This window comes from Rattus norvegicus, chromosome 16 (assembly GCF_021556685.1).
Source record: "Rattus norvegicus strain SHRSP/BbbUtx chromosome 16, alternate assembly SHRSP_T2T, whole genome shotgun sequence".
Lineage (NCBI taxonomy): Eukaryota > Metazoa > Chordata > Mammalia > Rodentia > Muridae > Rattus > Rattus norvegicus.
Window position 1 is genome coordinate 67,358,795 of NC_141549.1, and position 23,389 is coordinate 67,382,183.

The window sequence follows — 23,389 nt, forward strand, 5'->3', positions numbered from 1 at the left end:
GCCGAACACTTCATGGCAAAATAATCAGAAAACTGTCAAAACCCAAATACCAGGATGCCACCTTTGGGACTCATGATTCATGATCTCCTTCTCCCTTTCCTTGGACTCATGGAGGATACAAGTACTGTAAAGGGTTAGAGAACATTTAATGGTAGATACAGTTCTTTATTTTCTTACAAGTTTTTGAAGCTTTTTCCCCCATTTTTTATTAAATCCGATATTTCTTATTCACATTTCAAATGTTATTCTCTTTCCCAGTTTCCTGTCCATCAGCCCCCTAACCCCTTACCCTCCCCTTTTATATGTTCCCCTCCTCATCCACCCCCCTTTACTAGCCCCCCAACAATTCCCTATACTGGGGGTCCAACAACCTTGGCAGGACCAAGGGCTTCCCCTTCCACTGGTGCCCCAACAAGGCTATTCTCTGCTACATATGCAGTTGGAGCCCTGGGTCAGTCCATATACAGTCTATTGGTAGTGGTTTAGTTCCTGGAAGCAAGTTTTTTTTTATTAATTTCTGTGGATCCTTATAGAGTTTTAAAACTATCAAATGGATACCATTAGGGTAGAGGGATCCGAACTTAGGCTTAGCAATCACTCCCTTTGTTCAACTCTGGTGAATTATAAGTAAAACTGGTAAACTTTATCAAACTCTTCTAGACATAAATAAAATGGATATTCACAACTCTTGAGTATCAGTGGAGAGCATGGTTTTGAAGTCAGTTTTGAGGGGAAAATGAGTATATTTAGTAATTATCATACTCATTGTGTTAGATGCTCTCTACCAACAGGGTTCAATACAAAAGCATAGAAAAGGTGTGTGCCCAGGGACAAATGATAAATAGGGACAAATGATAGATACAGGATCTTTTCATAGCCACTGCAAAAGGAATGGCAATAGCCGTGCCCTGTCTTCCTCCAAGTGTTATGCTTTATTAGTTAAGTATATTACAAGGCCATTAATAGTTTTAAAACTGTGTGTTGAAGAGGGTATCAAGAAGGATAGGTTTAGCTATGGTCACTTTCTTTACCTTACATTGGAGTAACTGCAGTATCCTAGCTTGACGTCCATCTTCCCTAGCAACTCTCCCCAAGCGTACTATGGCAACAGCTGGTTACTCCCACCAGAGGGGCAATACTGGGTTGAACTGCATTACAGCCCTTGTGTTGTCTCTTTTAAGGGACACTGCCATGTGGACACAGATCCTCCATGTTATTAAAGAGTGCAGTGAAGTCCCCACTTGCGGTGCTGTCCCATAAGACACATTTGGAGTGTCCTTGCAAACTGCAATAGAAAAGAAGTCATCCAATACACTGATTTCCACTCTTAGTTTTGCAACAACATTCATTCTCTGTGCATTTTTGTTCCTCACCGTTCTTCAAAATGACCTGATCTCATAGGCTTCTTCCACCGATGAGCCCTTACTTTGAACTCCCAGGATGTTCTCCATTTTCCTTTTTTTTTTTTTTTTTTTTCTAATCAGTTTCCTTCCTTGGTCTCTACTCCATCGGTCAGAAAATAAACACGTATCTCTATACATGCATGGTATCAACAGCAGCATAAAAACGAATTTAATGCCATTCCTTATCAAGATCATTACTTCAGTGGATACATGAGAGAGGCCAGGGCTGGAACTGGAGCATTATCCTGGCTAGCTCGGTATGTAGCATAGCAACCAAGACCGGCACACAGCAGAACCATGGGTTGAGTTTTATGATCAAATCTTTAATGAGTATCTTGCAGCTTGTTATAGAAAAGTATTTTCAATTAGCTAAATATGTGTAATAATTGAATAAGCACCACTAGAAGAAATGAGCTTCCAGCCCTAAAAGCATTTAAACAGAGCTTATGAGACCAACTTGAAGTCAATTTCCAAAAAACACGTTTCTCTTGCTGTGGACTGGAAGGATGCTGAGGGCAAATGACCATTTACCTAGATTGTATTTTATATAAAAACGCTGGTGCTCCCATGAAATTGTCACACATACTAAATTATCTTTATTCTCTTAAGCATCCTGTGAAATAAATCAAGAGCTGTGCTTAATAATAAACGTGCCAGTGGTGTGCGGTGGCTCAGGAGGCAGAGGCAGAAGGATTATGAGTTCCGTGCCAACCTGGGTTATGTAAGTAATCCGAGGCAAGCATGGACTATAGAGACCCTGTTTCAAAAAAAGCAAGCTAATTAACCGACTCGCAACCAATTAATAAATAAATTAATAAGCAGTGAGACAGGCTCAGGGAAAATTCCCACAAAACTCTAGAGGTGAAAAAAACCTAGCTTAACTGACATCCTATACCAGCCAGCTCCATTCATAAAACTGTGGATGCAAATGATCAGTGACTCCCTGTCTCTCTTTTGGCTCGCTGTCTCAAAGTCTTCAGCCTTAAATCCTTGTATTAGACAGGACAGAAGGGAAAAGAAGATGGATCCCTCAGACCCACCTCCAGTGTTCTCCTTCCTCCAGCTAGGTCTAAGCACCTACATTTCAGCATCTCCAAAAAGAGTCACTAGCTGGGAATCAAATCCTCAATACGTGTGTTTTTCTTGGAGTAAATCATCCCGAAATGGGTTAGAATCTGTTGGGTTTGCTGGCTAAGGAAGTCATCTTTCACAGTCGCTACAAAGTTCTAGGATGCCATGAGTCAGGGAAGAACAACTGGGGGGAATGCCTTTATTTTCATTATCTCTGTCTCCTGCAGTCTGGGTTCAGGTATGTGTGAAATCCACGGGGTTTTGCTCACCTCAAGCTAGTATTTTAGTGGCCCTAGAATTTTAGGCAACAGAGTTGTCTTTGGGAGTCTTCCTAATGTTTTAGCCATTCCAGTATCAAGTATCACCTTGCCACCTTGCTAGTCCCGGGTGGCCTCTGGGCCCATATTCGCCTGGTTTCTTGTCACTGTGCTTTTGTAAGCAGGCCAGAATCTGCTGTGACACAGGCTGGTAAGCATGCACAAGTTCTTTCGGAATCCAGGACTCCAAGTCCTGCTGTCTACTTGTCTCATGATTTATGGCTGGAGGGGTGCTCTCCTGCAAGCTATTGGACAACAATGATAAAGGAGGTTAGCGGTGTCTCTGTGGGCTTCCCGTTACACCCCTTTTTTAAAAAAAATAGTTACCATTTAGAAGCATTTAGTAGGGCATAGAGTGCTAAGGGTAGAAAACCATTTCTGCTCACAGCTGACTCCTCTTCAAATTTCTAAACCAGAAAGAAAAAAAATAAATCACAATTACCAGTATAATTTTGCCTGTCTGTCCTGTCCTTGTCAAACGGATAATATTCCATGTAGCATGATAACGACGGCTCTGATCCATTCTTTTCCTTTGGTTTCCAACTTTGAACCTCAGAGCTGGGCTACAGCATCCTTGCTTGCCAAAGGTGATGGCTCGCCCAGGCCCCCTTAACTGTGTAATAATCTGCAGCGTCCCCACCAGTAAGGAGGCAGTGACACCGATTTATTAAAATCGGATGGGAGAACTATGAGCGTGGCATTGCATATCTGAACATGATGCCTGTGGATTTACTCCTGCTAAACAGTGGACAATAAGGTGGTAACCTCACATTTGGGATAGCAGATCTCTTTATTAATCTCATGTATTTATTTGTTCCATGTGGGAGGAGGAGACACGATGGTCAGGCCACTCAGGTGGGTGGCAGAGGACAACTTGGGTCAGTCAGTGCCCTCCTACCGGGTGGGCCCCAGGGGTTTTTTTTTTTTTTTTTTTTTTTTTTGGATGTGCTCATTTATTTTTACATAAAGAAGTAAACCTTAGTCAACTATTTAATAGGATGTGGAACCTCTTCAGAATTGATCAATATTTTGATTTTTAAATTGCCAGTTCATATAATTACATTGTACAAAATTACAGAAGAATATTTAGGGCCATTTCACAAATTCAGAAATTCTGTCCAAATCTTAAGTCAGACCCATTGGATATTTTTTAATGAAGCTCAAGTCAGAACCTCAAGCAATTTTTATAATCAAGAATTCTATCACAATCTACTGAAAGACATACTACTTTGATACCTACTGAAGGACAGTAGAAAAATACTAACATTTCCATCATTAAGCTATTTGTTTCAATATGATTAGAAAACTTTGTAAAAAAAAAGTAAAAACAGCGAAATTCAAAGGACACAACAGCCTCAATTATGAGCTAATCTCTGGCACCATTTTTGACACTGGGTAGTGAGACTCATCATGCAAAGAGCACAGCTGTGTGTTCAGAACCAAGGCTGCCATGAAGTCCTATAGAGACACACTGGAAAGGGCTGCCAGAAGCTCTCTGGACTCTTTTTTTTCTTCCTTTTTTACTTTATTAACTTGAGTATTTCTTATTTACATTTCGAATGTTATTCCCTTTCCCGGTATCCGGGCAAACATCCCCCTCCCCCCTCCCCTTCCTTATGGGTGTTCCCCTCCCAACCCTCCCCCCATTGCCGCCCTCCCCCCAACAGTCTAGTTCACTGGGGGTTCAGTCTTAGCAGGACCCAGGGCTTCCCCTTCCACTGGTGCTCTCACTAGGCTATTCATTGCTACCTATGAGGTTGGAGCCCAGGGTCAGTCCATGTATAGTCTTTGGGTAGTGGGCCCCAGGATTTAACTTAGATGGGCATCAGTCTTGGTAGCAAGTGCCTTTAATTGCAGAACCATCTTTCTGGGTTCTGTAGTTCCTCACAATGGTTATAGCGTGGTCTTTCTACCAGTATAAAGCAATATTATTAAGACTTCCCTATAAATGCTCTTTTTATTTAAAGGTCAAAATAGGTTAATGCCTCTCCTTGGGTGGTACCTGGGTAACGAGGACTCCAGTGTAAGAACTGAAATTCAATACATGTGCAAACAATTCTAGGCTGAACTATTCTAAGGCTGCCTACCTTCGCACTGAAAATATCCATCCAAATTATCCCTCTCCACTTAGCAGAGAGAGGAGGGGGGGGGTGTGGGAGTCAGCGAAGGCATTTTTAAAAGCACCTCTTCAGAGAGGCAGCTCATGTTTGATCACAGATAAAATGCTCTGCACAGTACCAAGAGAGGAGGTGTCTATGCATTTAATGACTCTGTAAGTCGGGGCTTTAACATTTTATTGTTGTTTTTCTTTATTGCCAGGGAGTCTACTCTTCTCTGAGAGTGTTAGGGGTAACGTGTGGTAAGCGCATTACCAAAATCAGTCTACGATTAATTAGCTGACATTCACTGAGTGCTGAATACGTGTCCATAACTGAGTTAAAATGAGAATGGTGGCTGGATAGCTCAGTCTTTCTAATACACTTATGATCTAGTTGAAAAGATGGTGTAAAACCCCTGAAGCTTCTGAGCCCCATAAACTAATATACTCGAGAGTGGAGGGGCAGAACACATAGTGAATGTAGTTGAGGTGCATGGTGGGGCCACCCAGAGTATTTATTTATAAGGTGGCTCTGTGAAACACTTGGATCAGAAAGGATGTATAAGATCAGTGGTGGGTCCTTGGAGAAAGAGCCTATGTTCCTTTCTTCTTGTCTCTCTGCCTTCGAACAACGCATCATCTGAATTTCTTCTGTGAACAACTATTTAGCCTACAGCTCCACTCCTAGAATCTGAGATGGCTTTGTGATGACCACACATGAGATTAGCTGCTAAGTGGGGGCCCAGGCTTTGAGAGAGCTTGCGTGTTCCCGGCTATCCACTTTCTTGGAACCTAATCACCTTCTTTGTACAAGCCCAGGCTGTCTGCTGAGGAACAGAATTGATTCTCCTTTCATTCAATTTATTATTTTATGTGTATGGGTGTTTTGCCTGCGTGAATTCAAGTCCATTAACACGTGCGCCTGTGCCTGTGCCGGCCACAAGAGGGCATCAGACTCCCCAGGAACTGGAGTTAAAGACATTTGGGAGCAACCATGTAGGTGCTAGAACTTGAATTCAGGTCCTCTGAGAAAGCCCCCAGGCTCTTAACTGCAGAGCCATCCTTCCAGCCTTCTTTATGATGTGAACTATCTCTGCTGAGGCCATTAAAGGTTAGCCACCCTCCCCCATCCCCACCGCCAGCAGAAGAACAAATTGTGCCAAGCCTTATACTAACCCTATACTAATCACCATAGACTCAGGCAAATGGGTGTGGATCCTGTTTGGGCCAACAGTTTTGGGAATAGATTGCTATGCACTGCTAAGTGATTGCTTGGAAGCTGAAAGGCAGAGAGAGAGGAAGTGTTACAAGTAAAACCCAAACCGGGGAAAGGGAATAACATTTGAAATGTAAATAAAAAAATTATCCAATAAAAAAAAACCCAATGAATCAAAACCATACTGGATTAGACCTAAGAGCAATATGGGGGGACTGACAGGTTTGGATTCTCAACTTTCAATAAATAGGAAACCAGAATTCAAGATTATTGGAGACCAGCACTACCATGCTGCTGTATGGTGGGTTTTCTTTATTCTTTTATTGGATATTTTATTTACATTTTAAATGTTACCCCTTTTCCAGGTTTTCCCTCCAGAAACCTGCTATCCCCTCCCCCCTCCCCCTGTTTCCATGAGTGTGCTCCCCCACCTACCCATCCACCCCTCCCTCCTCCCCACCCTGACATTCCCCTACACTGGGGCATCGAGCCTTTCCAGGACCAAGGGCCTCTCCTCCCATTGATGCCCAACAAGGCCATCCTCTGGTACATACGTGGTTGGAGCCATAGGTCCATCCCTGTGTACTCTTGGGTGGGTTTTCTCCATTCCTTCCATCAGAGTATAAGACAGGAATCAGCACAGGTCCTGTCCTTCCACTTTGAGAGAATGAACCACAGTTTTGTAGCCAACCATGGGGCGCCAATAACCAAAGACTTCTTGACTTAAAGTCTCTGAGGTCTTAACATATAAAATCATGACTACTAGAGCTTGATAGCACAGACTGTCATCTTGGCTATTCAGGAGGCTGAGGCAGGGGCACTGCATGTTCAAGTCCTGACTAAGTCTCAGCAGCTAAGACCTTGCACTAAAATTAAAAAGTGATTCAAAAGCAAAAAAGGCTGAGAGAGAATAGCTTAGTGGTAGAGTGCCTGTCTAATGTGTCTGAGGCTCTGGGTTCCGTGCCTAGCACTACAAGACCAAAACAAAAGAAAACAGAAAGAGAAATCGGGAAAGCTGGTAGGCTGTTCTTGAAAGAAATGACAACTTGTAGCATCCCAGAATGAAGACGTCAAGAAGTCAGAGTGTTTTCACAAGCTTCTGCTTTCACAGTCTGCTCCTATTGCTCAGTGAGAGATTTTACCTCTTCTTTACTCTGCCACCATAGCCATAAAATAGCGTACTTAAGACGGAATATTTACCTTAAAATGCTATAATGTTTTCTTTTTCCTGTATGATAATGCTGGAAAATATACCCCTGAGATGTGGCCAATTCTTGCTTTAGAAGTAGGTCCTTAAGCCTTGCAGTCTAGGAGTTCGGGCCGGTGGAGACTCAGGTGTAATATTAAACATATGGTGTGCCTGGCACTTTTTGTTCCAGCCCCCACGGAAACTTGGATCTTTAAAGAAAGTGCCATAAAGTATACATAAAATGGTCTTACAGAGCAAGCACTTCACTCAGCTATGCTTTTAAGGGGGGAAGGTGCATTGCACAAGTCCAGAAATGGCGAAGCATATATTTCAGTAGAAGCAGAGGCAGGAATAGTGAGACTGAAGTGTCAAACAAGAAGGGCTAGGGAGATGTGTCATACCTGAAGTGTACAGTGCCTGCGCACTGCAAGGAGAGGGGGCGTGTTTTAAAGTTGTTATTTTAATTGCTGCCTGTCTCCCACGAACATGTTGCTCCCTTCTGACTGCCAAGTGACCAGCTCATCCAAAACTTTTCTTAACCGAGGACCCTCGTCCTGTGTCCCACCCTGGCCTCCTTCCTGTGTTTGGCTATCCAGAGCGGCTAACAGGTCCCTGCTCACTGAAGCGTCACCTCTCACTTTCCAGTACATCTCCGCAGCCCACTCGGACTGCAGCTTAGCAGCCCGCCGGTCCTCCCAATTGCAGCAGTCAGGGCGACAGCCAGCCGAGGGAGGGCCGACTTGGCCGGGCTCCGGATCAGCACGGGGAAGGGCAGGCAGCGCGCGGGGCGAGTTCGCAGCACAGGTAAACAGGCCGGCAAGGCACGGGGCGCTGTCGCCGCGGCCACCCAGCGATTTCCAGGCACGCAACTCCGCCTCCAGAGCTCTGTCCCCGCGCTCTCGTCCCTGCTGCTTTCGCAGCCCAGCAGCCGCCGCAGCAGCACTCCACACAAAGGACTGTTCCCCGCCGAGCAGCGCATCCACCTCCACTCCTCCTCCGGTGACAGCATCCCCGACAGCAGGGCTTGGGGCGCGGCGGCGCGGGGGGAACCTGTCACTCCCGCAACCAAGGCGGTGGCAAAGGCTTTCCCCCCTTTTGTTTTTTATTCCTTCTTTCTTTCTTTTCTTTTTTTAAATTCGCCTCTTTGCCTTTCTGTGATTCCACCCATCTCCCCTTCCTCCCCATAAACAACTCTCCTACCCCCCCATCCCCAATAAATAAATAAAAGGAGGAGGGTCAGGGTAGGAGTGGGGGCAGGCAAGGCAAGGCAGCTGGAACCAGCCAGGCAGAGTCCGCACCGACAGGCGCTCGCACGCACCTCACACCATGAGATGGCGACGCGCCCCGCGCCGCCCGCTGGGTACCAGCCCCAGCGCCGGGCATCCCTGGTCCGCCGGCCGCTCGCCTCCGCTGCTGCTGCTGCCGCTGCCTCCGCCGCCGCCGCCGCTGCTGCTGCTGCTACTACTGGGGACCGCGGCCCTGGCTCCGGGGGCGGCGGCTGAGCGGGCGGCTCCCGCGGGGGCCTCGGTGTGCTACTCGTCCCCGCCCAGCGTGGGCTCGGTGCAGGAGCTGGCCCGGCGCGCCGCGGTGGTGATCGAGGGAAAGGTGCACCCGCCGCGGCGGCAGCAGGGGGCACTCGACAGGAAGGCAGCAGGCGAGGCAGGGGCAGGGGCGCGGGACCAGCCCGTTCAGGACTCGCCACCTTCACAGGACCCTCTGCCTGCTGTCAACTGGACCCTGCCCACTGGGGGCCCCGAGCCCAGCACCGATCAGCCCGGGGACCCCGCGCCCTATCTGGTCAAGGTGCACCAGGTGTGGGCTGTGAAAGCCGGGGGTTTGAAGAAGGACTCGCTACTCACCGTGCGCCTGGATACCTGGGGCCACCCAGCCTTCCCGTCCTGCGGGCGGCTCAAGGAGGACAGCAGGTACATCTTCTTCATGGAGCCGGATGCCAACAGCAGCGGCCGCGCGCCGCCCGCCTTCCGAGCCTCGTTTCCCCCACTGGAGACTGGCCGCAACCTCAAGAAGGAGGTCAGCCGGGTGTTGTGCAAGCGGTGCGGTAAGTGCCTCGCCATCCCCCGGTCGGCCTCGGGCTCCCCTTCGACGGCTGCGGGGTGCGGGCTGTCCCACGTCCGTCCGAGCGCTCCTAGAGGAGAAAGGGGTGGGGGGTGTCTGGCAGGTGCCACGGGCCGGGCAATTTCTCGACGTCCCCAACTCTCTGGGCTCTTGCTACGGGTAGACTCTCAAGTTTGGTCTTCGGTTGGACTGCCTAAAACTTTTGAATCCCTCGGTGTTTGGTTCCCTAAGTTGATAAGGAATGCGTCGGTGGCTTTCCTAGGTGTTGGTTTACTGAACTTGGCTGTGGTTAGGCTGCTGTTTGTTGAGTTCCCCTGTGTGGTGGGGCTTCTCTGAAGGAGAGATCAGGCGCCAGGCTCGGTTTCCAAGCCTTCTTCTGAATGTGGTCCCGAGGAGTCAGGGGTTGTTGTGGAGAGCCCTGATGAAAGGGCAGGGTGAGATGCCTCTGGAGAGACTGGCAGAGTTTTGGGTTAACTAATTGGCAACGCACAGGGTGCAGCCAGTTTCTGTGTGCACATGAGAAGTGCAGGGTGACTTTTCCTGGGAGAATCCTGTCAAGAATTTTGGCCACAGTATTTTGGTTTGGAGGATGTTTTCTCTGGCCTGGAAACCAGCACGGCTGAAATGTAATTGTGGCGCTTTTTATCTAGGCCTTAAAGATGAGAAGTTTAGCCATTGATTTTCCAGCCTTTTGCCATTTACCACTGGGCATTCCCTCAGGAGTATCAAATTATCAGATTTGAGAAATTAGCCGAGAGTCTAATTACAGGTCTGGGGGGGGGGGGTCGAATTGCATTTCTGCCATTCATAAAATAATTTCCAGGACCTAAATATCTGTATCTTTTCCTGATCACCCATATAATTACAACACATAGCGGGGATTCCTTTTCAGACCTTAAATTAGTATGATTACATATTACACAGTCTAACACGAGTAATAGCTTTTTTTTTTCTTGTTTTTTGTGTATTCGCTTAATGGATAGTTGGATTAATTGAATTTTCACAGAACTCAGCATCATGGCACACGGCGCTGCAAAGTGTGTCAGGTAATAGCCAATTAGACGTACATTTTAGGTTGTCATTGTGGCGCTTGTGTCCTGCTGCTAATTAATACATAATGATTTAGGTTTAATGACAGGCAAGAGCAAAGTTCACCCAGTGTTCCTTTATGTGAACAATGTGTTTGGTGTGTCAGGGACCTGTGAGGATCGTACCAATCTGTGGACAGAGGCTCTTGCTACTGGTGCTGAAGGAAGCTGAGTGACGCTGGGAATTCCCCTGCTCTGCTTGATAGATGTCACTGTATAACATGGGGAATGCTCTGCTGGGAGCTGTCCTATTAGGGAGCACAAAAGCTCAACACCACTGTACTGCACCTTATGTTCTTCTGTATAGAATCTGAAATGAGACCTTTAAGTCCTACCGTAGGTCAGCTTTCACATGTTTCATTATATGTAATTCAAGGAGGATTTTGACTTTATCCCAAACCATATGAGGTTCACATCATCTACTATGTATGCATCCTGGGGCATCACTATAGAGGTGTTTGCAGTTAGCGGGACACCAGGCTGGCAATGCTGTTAGTAACAGCTTTTAACCAGAAACAAAGGTCAGATCTCAGCATTAATGTCCTTCCATGCATCGAGAACATATTTGGACATGGGAAATCCATGTTGCCTGGAGAAGTCATATGGTACTTTGTGCCTCTTACTGAGTGCAGATAGTGTTGCCCTTACACTTGGCAGTCAAAGGGGGATATACAGTTTAAATCAAGGCTTGTTAGGAGTGAGTGAGGTATTGGGAGAACTGATAATCTCTCTGCCTAGGATCCGGAAGTTTAATAAGTCATCGAGTTCCTGGGCTAGATTTGTATAGTCATAACGTTTGGTGACTTCAGTGTTATATAATTTAAAGTAGGAATGAATATATGACATCTCGGTGGAGGGTTGACCTAAGGACCAAATGAAAGCACACTAAGTTTCTTTTGCATATTTACCCACAAGGTAACTTTGTATAGGGTGAGCTCAGTAAACCATACTTAGAATACTGGGTGGAAAATTGTGAGTGAGTGAGTGAGTGTGTGTGTGTGTGTGTGTGTGTGTGTGTGTGTGTGTATGTGTGTGTGTGTATGTGTATGTGTATGTGTGTGTGTGTGTTTGAAAACCTGTGAATCCACCCAGCTGTGCAGTCTCAGTTAACAATGCCATCCAGAAAGCATCAGGCAAAAGGACACAGACAAGTGGAAAATCTCTAAAACGAATAGGGGCTGATTTATCTTGGTCAAGCTGGCCATGTACTTCCTGGTTAGATTTAGGAAGAGTGATGGTGCAGAGGGCCCTATCTAACCACAGGAGCCACCCTGGGGTGTGACAGTTCTGGGCAGGCTTGAGCCCTGATGCCAGGCTGGGGAAGGAATACAGCAAAGTCATTTTGTGATCTCATACCCAGGGGGACAGTTTCCAGATCTTACGCGCTCAGCTGCAGTGCTCTCTCTCCTCCAAGTTGCTTACTAGTGTAGAAACTCCACAGGCAACAGATTTGCCTTGGGGCTGACCTAATAGAAAGTTTCCCCCATTCCTCTCTCTCTTTTCCTCCATAAGCTATATGCTCTCAAGTAGTGTCTATAATAGGCTAGACCCTTTGAAACAGAAACTGTTCGTGTGTTTAGAAGACAACATGCACTTTCATAGGTTGCTTTTGAGTTGAAGTTTGAATCAATTGCACGTTCACGACGATGGTTTGAACTCTCAGTCTCGACCCCCTCCCCCCACTGAATGAACTGAGACACGTAGTTAGGAATTCGTGTTCATCCAAAAGCAGACTAATTGGCTTTTCAACTAAATTTCTGTAATTGAAACAAATTATTGTTTGATCTGCTACACTTTTTGGTTTCCAAGCATGGTGGGTGGTGCGAGGCAGGAATGGATTTCCAAAAAGGAGTAGTGGTTCATGTAGATTTGTACACCATGTTTTTATAAGTCAATGTAAGTCTCTGTGTTGTATGATAGAAAATGAAGATATCTTAATGCACGGAAATTACAAGCATGCTTATCAATATTTGTGATAAATGGGTACTTACTCTTTCTAATGCCCCCCAATCACTGTTTCATAAAGCGCAGTAACCTTACAGTGTTATGAAAACAAAATGTTGCAGGGATTTTTCCACTCAGCGCTGAAGGAAAATTATTCTTAATAAAAGCTGTATTAGGAAAATAGAAATACAGATTTTGCTTGGCCGCTTGTATTTCATGAATACACATACAAATTTAATTTCCTACGCGTTTGTGACTGTTTTTTTCTTAAGCCATATAAATCTTGCTGTCAAAAAAGCGACACTAGAATCAACTTCCCTCTGTTGAGGAGAGAAAAATGTATATGTCTTTATTTATGTTTATATTAAAATAAGAAACTGATAGGTCATTTGGGGAAACGGGTCTTTAGAATGAAAAGGTTTTAGAAGTGCATTTTAATGTTTGACTTAAGAGCATTTTGCTATCACTAGGGGACAGTTCAATCATTTGGGGGAGTTCTATAAACCCCCTGAATTTAGGAAAAGTTGTACCATATGTCTTAATGCATTAGCTAAGACTGAAAAGCTTAATTAGCCCTGAGGATAAAACACCAAGCTGTGTGTCCCCGGCTGTGTATTTATAGCAAAGCAGAGCAGAAGATGTGCTTGGGGCAGGTTGTTGCCCTTGTCAAATATAATCCATTCACCGTTCAGGGAATCTCCCTTCCTTCACTAATACTCATTTCCTTCCTGGTGGTTTTCTAAATCGTAAACAACATGTTTTAAAGCCTGTTTTTACATTTCAGTGACAATTTACATGCGGACCAGATGTCCAGAGTTCTTCAGCTGTCCTAGGTACTTAGGACCTAGGAGTGCTTAGATTCTTGTGGCTTGTTTAGAATAAGATTAAATGATATGAAAAAAATTAATGAACTCATATCTGTGTAGACCTCTTACTGAATGGATATTTTGATCAGCCTTAGGTAAATGCATGAAAATTCTGGGCATAATACATATACAGTTAAGTTTCTTACTGGGCTTTAGCAGTTACAGAAAAGAAGGGAAGAACAATGTATGTTTATAGGAATACAAAAGATAAGTTTTAGGTTTCTTTTTTAAATTCTGATTAGGCCTTTGTGGATAGTTTTCAAGTCACGCATACATGCTTTACCTCTGCACGTGTGTATGAGCTCAGCATGCATGTGAGCATAAACTTGAAGTGAAGACTAAAATAATATAATGGTAGGTTACTAGGGCTTAGCTGGCTACCCCATCCTGCGCAGATGTCACTTTAGAGTACACAGACAGGGCTTTGTGATCCATCTCATTCAGATGTGAGGTTGCACGATTTGAGAGACTAGTCCACCCAAGTTGAGGGACTGTTGTAGTTGACCTAGGATGTTTCCATGTTGTTTGTGTGGGTTATTAGTGTGCTCAAGGCAAACCTGTTTCTAAAGCCTTACTTTCTTGACTTCCAGCGCTAAGTGATCTGTACATGTCCAAGTAGATTTAAAAAATAAAAATAAAAGGGTGAAGTCGACAGCTAAAAGTGGGTTGCATAGTCTCTGTTTATCTTAGAATTAATTTTTAGGAAACAATTCCCCTTCGTATCAGATTGCCATCTGGGCCTCAGAGATAGACATATAAGCTATATTTTGTCTTTTGGTCTTTTATAAATGAAAGTAAGATATTTTTCCCTATGGAAAATAGTTTCCTAGAAAACTGTTTCTTAACTTTGACTCGTCCTTATTGGACCGGGATAATTTATATTTTCCTAATAATCAGGAAAATAAAAAGATAAAGTTCTTTCCACACGGGAGTGCCCTGCCTCTTTTTTGCTTTAATTTCCTGTGTGTTCCCTTGCCTCTATTTCCCTTATGAAAATCCTGCGAAGGAAGCCTTAGGAAGCAATGGGGTCATGGCTGGATCTCAGTGCATGCACCTAGGGTCACATTGACTACCCATCTGTCTCTTGATGTCTTGGAATTCAGCTGCCTTTGGTTTGAAGATGTTGGATAACAGCCATCTGCGAACATAAGACTATGAATGTGAGTGCTCCTTTTGTTCCTGATTGGCTCCATCTCTATCTGGTGAGGATACAGATGGTTACCTGTATAGCATCTCTTAATTCAGAGGCATTCCATGAAAAGCCCAAGGTTCTGTCTTTGGATGTCGGCCCTGAAATGTTGGGAACTGTAAGAGGAGTTCAGAGTGGTATGTAATTCAGGAGCTGGTGGCCAGATTTTGCAGATAACAAATACTGAACGGATAGAATCTGTAGAAGGAAATCATTTCTTTGCCTTTTAGTCTACTATAGCAGGGGATGTGAGCTAAATAGAGTATATACTAGGGGACATGGCTGACTGTGGTGTTATAGTCTTGGCTGTGGGAATGCATAGGAGTCCAGAGCCTGGACAAGAGTTACTAAAGGTGAGAAACCCTCAGGAGTACACTATTTACACAGCCATGTCTCTCAACTGGAGACTACCAATAACACAATAGAGGCTAACAAATTGACAGAGAGGTTAACTGCAACTATGCAGTCCTAGCCCCCACTCTTGGACTGAGTTTCTGAGAGATACAGCTTAATTTTTATATGTTTTGATAGATTAAGTGATCATTGATCATTAAGTGGTGACAGAGGTACTTCTAGACGTGTATATGGTGGCAAATACTGATCTAGGCTGTATTTGAAAAGGGAAAAAATGTTTTCTTCCTGATTTCTCCCATTCACATCACAAGTTTGGTGAGATGTGTACTACAGAGAACACAGCATAAGAAGCCATACCCTTCTAATACACTATTTCCTTCTCATAGCACCCACAGCTTTAACGCCTGGACAGACTTTTGGGATTCTGAGAAATGTTGAATTTTCCAGAGACTTTTTCCCCTAGCAATTATTTTTGAACCACGTTTAATCCATAGAGTTTATATCCCAGGAAGAAGTAAAATTCACTGTGTTGTAAATACTTGAGGGTACACAAGAGACTTGGATAGTTAGTAAATCCCTAGTGCCGTTTTTGTAAAGATCCATCATCAGCCCATCTCCGCATTTTAAGTACTTGACCTTAGCATTCAGAACTGCTCTGTTCACCTTTGCTCTGTACTCATGGACAGTTGAGCATCTCAGTAGTGTCAACTTTTTCTTCACGGTAAAATTCAGTTTCAGTAACTGAAGAGGAAAATTTTCCCCATTGTGTCCCTGAGAACTAATAACTTCTTTTTCTTTTAGAAGGGGAGGGAGAGTTGAGATCCTCTTTTCTTACTTGTCTTGTTTTTAATGTCTTGTTGGTTCTTGGTTAGATTGCAGGGAAAACAGTATGTTTCCTTTGGGCTGGACTAGATGATGAAGCCCTTTACTGTCTAGTTGGTCTTGGGGCTACCATGGGAGATGAGAGGTTTCCCCAAATTGTCAGTTGCTGCAGAGACATCGTCTATGTAAAGCATCACAGCCTTTACTGAAGAGGAGATAGATGGCTACCCTGCTTCCCAAGAATGTGTCATTGGACTTTACCTTTGGGAGAGGACTATGCAGGTAGAACCCTTTGGTACCCTCTGAGGTGAAGCTGTTTAGCTCAGAGTAGGTGTACTCATTGACCAGTGACAGCACTGAGGTTACCCACAGTCCACTTTTGTCGTCCGCTCAGACAGGTTTGCTGGGGTGACTCCTGGCTCTGCTGTCTTCCTCCCACAGCTGCGGTTGTTCACACCATCCCTGAGAGCAAAGGTTCCACTGGAGCACGTATTTTATTGGAAGGTCTAGCATTTGTGGAACCACTCTTCTTTTCTGGGCAGATTGAATTTAGTTGTGAGAGCACCATCTTTGCCACATTAACTATTTTTAGGTAAGTATTTTGGTAGCATGCTGTGCTTACACGGTTGTGCATCCATCGCTATAATTTATCTCCAGAAGTTTTTCACCTCCCTAACAAATTCTGTATCCAGTATTCATACCCCCACCCCCACCTTTCCCTCTCTATCCCTGGAAACCGCTACTCTACCTTCTGTCTTGATATTTATGATAATTCTTCACCTATGCAATAGAATAGCTTTTGTCCTTTTGTGACTGGCTTATTTCCACTGAGCATTATGTCTTTGCCATCGGTATGTGCCATAGTGGGTTTCAGAGTACTCTCCTTTTAATGCTGAATTGTCTTGTGTTTTACGTGGACACCACATTAAAAACCAGAGTTTTTAAGCCACTTACCTATTCATGACATTCAGGTCACTTCTACCTTTGTCCGTTGTGGATAATGCCACTGTAATATGTAGACCTATCTGCTTGAGCTCTTGCTCTCTTATCTGAGGGCTTTGGTTCCCCAGATGGAATTCCCAGATCTTAGGCTTAGTATATGCACTCTTCCATAGCAGCTGCACTTTAAACTCCTGGCAACAGAGTACCTAGGCTCCAGTCATCCTCATCATCCTCACCAGCGAGTGTTCATCTGTAATGTTTTCATAGCAGCTATCCCAGTGGGCATAAAGGGGTAAAGAACAGTCTTTATTTTGTTTTCAGTACAAAGTTAATACCTCTATTATTATCATTAACCAGAAACAAGTTCTCAGAAAATAAGTGCTAATCTATTCACAGCTACAATTGACACAGCTCTCAGAGGCCGGAATCTGAAGCCATCAAATAATGTAGCTAGAATAGACAACAGCTTATTTAAAACAAAGAGATGTTTATAGAATAAAGTTAGGAAATACTTTTCAATGCTTATCATCAAATTTTGCTTGTCAGCTTATACTTTTATCAACTTAGCTCAGAAAGGCACCTTATCATATGCCTAACAGCATCAAAAACTTTCAACAGCTTTAATTTATTCACTGAATTTTCCTTTTATTTTTTTCTTAATGGTTTGCCTGTCTGTAGTCTCCTACATTGCTCAAAGCCCCATTCATTGGTTGTTGAGCTGGAGTCTAAGTCATTTTGAAGATTGTTTTTCCCAGGGCTTTCCCTTTTCAGTCTGTCTGGATACTCATACTGACTAGAGACACTGACACTCAGTGCCCTGCTCTGCCCCCGTGCAAACTCAGCTTCACCTCCTTCATCTTACTGTAAGAACATTTCCATCCAGTTGCACTGCTCCATGAACAAGTCATTAGACTATTTCCTCTGTCTTTTGCCTGTGTCTCTTTTCTCTTCCCATTTCTATCAAGGAGGATTCTGTTCCTCTTTCAAGGGGCACCTCAGATGCCACTGCTTCCCTGGTGTTTCTAGAAATGATCCCTGTCCATGGAACCCTTTGAAGACAGAATGCCTCTTTATGGTTCACCTTGTGCAGATCTCTTGTATCATCCCATGACCTTCAGCATCTGCACAGTTCCGCGCTCTTCCTTTGGCATGTCTTTCCCTGAAGAGGCAACAACAGTATTCCGGTGGGCAGACATTTGTTGGGTCTGCAGCATATTCACATTGTGCTGCATTAATTAGGAGTTGGGAAATCCTTGCTCTTGGCCTCTTCCAATTGTACTGTAGTTTAGAGCCACTGAACCTGTTGGTTTCCTCATACATAAAATTGAAACTAATATACCTTCTGAGGTCCATTCAGATGTCCCTGCTACTTATCTCAGAAATGACCCACACTTACTGGCCTCCTCTGCTTCTGTCTCCAGAGCTTCTCCTTCTCTTCCTCCTCTTCCTCCTTCTCTTCATCTTTCTCTTCCTCATCATCTTCCTCCTTTTCCTCTTCTTCCTCCTTTTCCTCTTCCTTCTCTTCTTTTTTCCCCTCACAACAGTATTTTAAGGAGACAGACAATTCGTGGGGAAACTGTTTTAGACAACCCAAGAGAGGAAGAAGAGAGCTGGAAGAAAGAAAGCCTTGAAGGAAGCTCCTTCCTCCAAGTCCCGGGACTACCACTTCCTTTCATGTCACTAGGTTAATCTGTCTCAAATACTAAATTATCCATATGCATCACATCATCTTTACAGAAAGCCAAGTTCCTTGTGCTTGCCAGCCAGTCTCCAAAACGATAAAATGCAAATAATAGATTAACACACAACTGTACACTTATAAAACAAAATGAAGCAAAACTAAAACTTCAGGAACTTGTATAATAAAATGAGCCAGGACTGTGATACTCTTTTATTAGGAATTTGTTTTAAAGTGTAAGTGTGCCATTGTTTGAAGGTCTGATAACTGGAGTCACTGATGAAGTGGATGAAGCTGGCACAGACTCTGAATAGTTTGGTCTCCAGTGAGACCAGGTTTGATGATGCTAGGGACAGATTTCCTACCATGAGGCAGGTTTATCATTATAATGGTTTGGGCAAGAAGATGATACTGTCAGTCCTTTTATGGGTGAAAGGAACAATGCGGAAACAAGGTGTCAAGAGGAAGATCATTTGATCTGACTCTCCAAATTGCTGTACAAAGCCTCATTACTGGCTTCATAGTATAAGACAGGCTGTTGGGGATTAGCTAGGCATGGTCCATTTTCTTCTACCCAGTGCAAAACATTCAGTGATATTTATAAATCAAGGCTCTTCAGTCTATTCCTTAAACTTAGACCTTTCCTGTAGAATCTAGATTTATATATCAAATGGCTTACTAAATAACCTAGACATCCAACTAGCAATTCACAGTAAACATATCGAAGAGTGTTTCCTCCTGCTAGAACATCTATTCATCCATTTATTAATAATGAAACTATGATCACCATAGTTGCTATTACTATCCTCAGTGGTCCCTTGATGAGCATGTGTTCTGGGCTAGATACGGTAGTGGGAGGTAATAAAAAATCCACTGAACCCCTCAGCATTTTATAGAATTAATGTTTCTTTTAAAATTATTTTAAGCAGAACCCTCTCTCGTGACACAAGTATTTTGTCAAGTACTATAATATATAAGCATGTTGATTCTCATATTCTTCTTGCTCCCCAAATTCTCATTGTCTCTAATCCCATTCTTAGCCTAATAATAACAATTTCTTATCTTTGTTTTCTCCTCTAACAAAAAAATGGTCTTTTCTACTGATCGCAGAGTGACTCTTCTAAACAGAAAACACACTATGCCCCTATTTAAAGCTCTTGAGTTGTCATCACAATAAAATATTCTTTACAATAACACAAGATGTATTTTATCTCCCTCCCCCAAATACTTAGATTAAAATAAAATTAGATCACATTTTATTTTGTGTATTCGGATATTTCATCTGTGTTTATGTCCTTGCAGCATGTACCTGTAATGCTTGCCAAGGCCAGAAGAGGGCATTGACTGCCCTGGAGCTGGAGTTGCATATGGTTTTGAGCTGCCATGTGTGTGCTCTGAATGCAGCTTTAGTCCTCTGGAAAAAAAAAAGCAGTGCTCTTAACCACTGAGATATCTTTCTCTCCAGCCTCCGTTCTCAAGTATTTTGTGTAGTTCATTCTCCTGCCTAGAACCTGGCCCCACATTCCTAGCGTTGCTCTCCATGTATAAGAAGCTGTAGACCTCCAGGCTTATGCACCTGCCATATCCCTTTCTCAGAGTCAGCTGTTTTCCTGTGTACCTTTTGTACTGTTGCTACCTGATGTCTAAGACTGAGCCACATTCTTCAGTTGTAGATGGGTAAATAAAACTTTATAGCTATGGAATAGATTATTTTGAATTTTGTACAAATCTTGTGGAAGGGGACTGTGGAGATGACACAGCAGGTAAAGGCTCGTGGTGTGCAAAGTCTGTCAGCCTGAGCTTAATACCTAAAACCCATGTAAAAGCTAAAGTACAGAACTGACTCCACAAGTGGTCCTCTGATACTTTTCATGCTGTCCTGGCAACATTCGTGCTGCTGTGTTTACACACACACACACACACACACACACACATGGGATGGGAGGGGGGGAAAGGGGATAACATTTGAAATGTAAATACATAAAATATGCAATAAAATGTTTTGCAAAAAGAGGTGTATCCCCTATTCTATGTATCTATAATAAACAGACATATTTTATGATATGCTCATGGCTACTGGTCTCTTTCACTACCACGTGACAACAGAAAATAAATTCGTCTACTTTCAGGAACCCGTTTTACTCATAAAAAGAAAACGACCATTGCAAACTGGAGCTCTGCTTGTTTTAAAGCAATCGACTTGAGGTGCGGTTCAGCTATGCACTGGCCACAGAGAGTAGAGAGTAGAACATCCCATGATCTGTCTATTCATAGGGTAGAGATAAACTAGTGTGTGGGGGATGGTAATATTTGAGGTTCCATTTATTACAGCGGTCAGCCTCTCCTTGCAATGCATACCCCACGTTAAAGGAAATACTCTACAGGGACAAAATAAGACAGCCCCTTCCCACATTTGGTGTCTGTTAGAAATAGCATTTACTATTTTTTTTTCTTGTCAAAAACTGATGACTAGTCCTTGCAGGAATACTAGAAAATACAGACTAACAAATTCAAGAAAAATCCAAACATTTGTAATATGAACACACTAAAATCAAATACTGTTAGCATTTTGTTGTATAGAGTTCTAGGCTCCTATTTCTCTTTTGATTATTAAATATAGAGATGAAACAGGAAGACGAGACATGCTTCTATGAGGAAGCTCTCACTCCCGCCCACCCACTCCCACCTAAATGCCCTGGCGTTCCCCTACACTGGGAAACAAACCTTCACAGGACCAAGGGCTTCTCCTCCCGTTGATGTCAGACAAGGCCATCCTTTGCTACATGTGTGACTGGATCCCTCCATGTGTACTCATTGGTTGGTGGTTTAGTCCCTGGGAGCTTGGGGTCTGGTTGGTTGCTATTGTTGTTCTTCCTATGGGGTTGCAAACCCCTTCAGCTCCTTTGGTCCTTTCTCTAGCTAGGAGCTACATTCTCTTCCTTATGCTCAGTTTAGCATTTTATGGGTGAGTTTTGCAGTAACACCTTAAGGTTTAAAGTTCACCGAGCCTATTTTCATTTGGCATCATTGCAAATGCAGAGGGTCAGGCCCTATGCCCTGTCTTTTCCTCGCATGGGAGGATGCCTGTCTTAGCCCAACGTTGAACAAATCATTTTGATATAGGAACTGTGGAAAAATGCTCTCCAGCCTTATCACTGCTGAATTAATTGAGTTTCATGATGCACTTTTGTTTTCCTTAGGAGGATAAATTAAAAATGTCTGATAAAGCTGTCTGTAAAAGCAAAATTGTTAGGTTAAACCTGCCCAGTATATTAAATGTATTGACGAGTAATCCATCCTCTGCTTTTAATCACTTTTATTAACTCTGCTATAATTTTATTCCTAGTAACTCACTAAATAACTGTCATTATGTACTCAGTAATATTTCTCCTTAAAATACTATCAAAATGTCCATAAAAGTGATTAAGGTGCTAATATCACCCACCTACATCCCGTTGGCAGGAATTGTTGGTGACTGATGATCAGCTGGGTAGTTGGTTGTGCTTTGTGTGCGTGCGTGTGCGTGCGTGTGCGTGCGTGTGCGTGTGTGTGCAATCAAGGAGAAAAAGAAACTGATCCACAACAGGTCTACCTTGATTCTCTACCTAGAGACAATGAATGATCTTGAAGCCAGTGAAAATAATTAGCTTCTTATTCATCTACATCATAAATGCTCCGATTATGAATGTTTTAAAAATATTTTCATTAAATCCTGAGAAGATGGAGAAAGCAATTATGTATTACGTGTATAGTTTAGACAAATGGTGACATGAGGGTTATTCTTTCTGGCCTTGTCTTCGCTTTGGGCTTTTGGGGTCTACTGAGTAAAAAGCATCTTAAAGCATTTTTTTTGGTATTGGTTCAATAAACACACATTTATTTATGAAAATGGAATAAAAATTTACCATTAACTTAATTTTTGTCTTTTTCCCATCAATCTATATGGACATCAAACCTTATTTTCCCTCTAATATTAATGTTTCAGTATCTGTGAATAAAAGTATAGTATTTTCTGAATTTATTATATAGGTAAATGAGAATTATGAGATCTTTAAACAAGTATATGGAACTAGCAGGAAATTGGAAGGAAGTAGGTTTTGTTGTTTAATAATAATATGATCTTTTTATTTTAATGTTTTATTGGCTATCTTATGTATTTACATTTCAAGTGTTATCCCCTTTCTGGTTCACCCCTCTCCCTTTTCCCCCTCCCCCTCCTTCTATGAGGGTACTCTCCCTCCCACCCACCTACTCCTATCTCAACACCCTGGCATTCCCCTACACTGGGGAAATGAGCGTTCACAGGATCAAGGGATTCCCCTCCGATTGATGCCAGACAATGCCATCCTCTGCTACATATGCAGCTGGAACCATTGGTCCCTCCATGTGTACTCTTTGGTTGGTGGCTTAGTCCCTGGGAGTTCTGGTTGGCTGATATTGTTGTTCTTCCTATGGGGTTGCAAACCCCTTCAGCTGAGAGGGAAGCAGTTTATTAACTTACCTAATCCCTAAATATTTATTGGATATCTATTATTGATAGGTTGATACTGGTGTTTGGAATACCAATGAGGAGGGTATTAGGCATGGACATTATGAACTAAGAGCATAGGAATGTAAACCACTTGGATGAAATAATGGCGGGACAACTGATTACAATTGTACTGTGCCTTATAGGGGAAGGTATAGGATGCCATGGGAACAGACCACAGAGAACTTATGAAGAATAGAATTCATGGCCAGTTTTACTGGCTTTGCAATCACCTAGGAGACCCGTCTCTGGGTGTCTATCTTCAGGGAGTTTTTAATGAGGACGCATGTCAACAGTACCATTTAATGAGTTTGGAAGCAGTCCAGTTGCATGGCAGCACACGTCTGCCTGTGCTCCCTGACAGGACACAGTGTGACTAGCTGCCTCATATTCCTACCGACACACCTTACCATAGCCTCTTCTTAAAGCAAATGCCAGATTCAAAACCATTTCCACTAAAGCTGTTTCTGTCGGGTGCCTTGTCAAAGCAATGAGAATAGTAATAAGAAGAAATGGTACCCAGAAGTACGGATGTTGCTGCACAAAGCCCTGGATGCTTCCTAGTCCTTGGAACTTGGTTTGTGGGGGGAGATTTAGAAGACGTGAGA

General features: G+C 43.4%; 2 protein-coding genes across 1 annotated transcript in view; both read left to right on the forward strand.

Annotated features, from left to right (window-relative positions):
- The window catches only part of Erich1 (glutamate-rich 1), a gene marked incomplete at its 5' end in the record, with an annotated part of 52,793,804 nt that overhangs the window by 36,488,235 nt on the left and 16,282,180 nt on the right, over nucleotides 1-23,389 (forward strand).
- Nrg1 (neuregulin 1) overlaps nucleotides 8,840-23,389 on the forward strand; it is a 1,057,931-nt gene continuing 1,043,381 nt past the window's right edge. Inside the window, 1 exon segment of the mRNA NM_001271130.3 lies at nucleotides 8,840-9,353. Within this exon segment, the coding sequence (NP_001258059.1) occupies nucleotides 9,233-9,353 (121 nt within the window). The 5' untranslated portion in view covers nucleotides 8,840-9,232.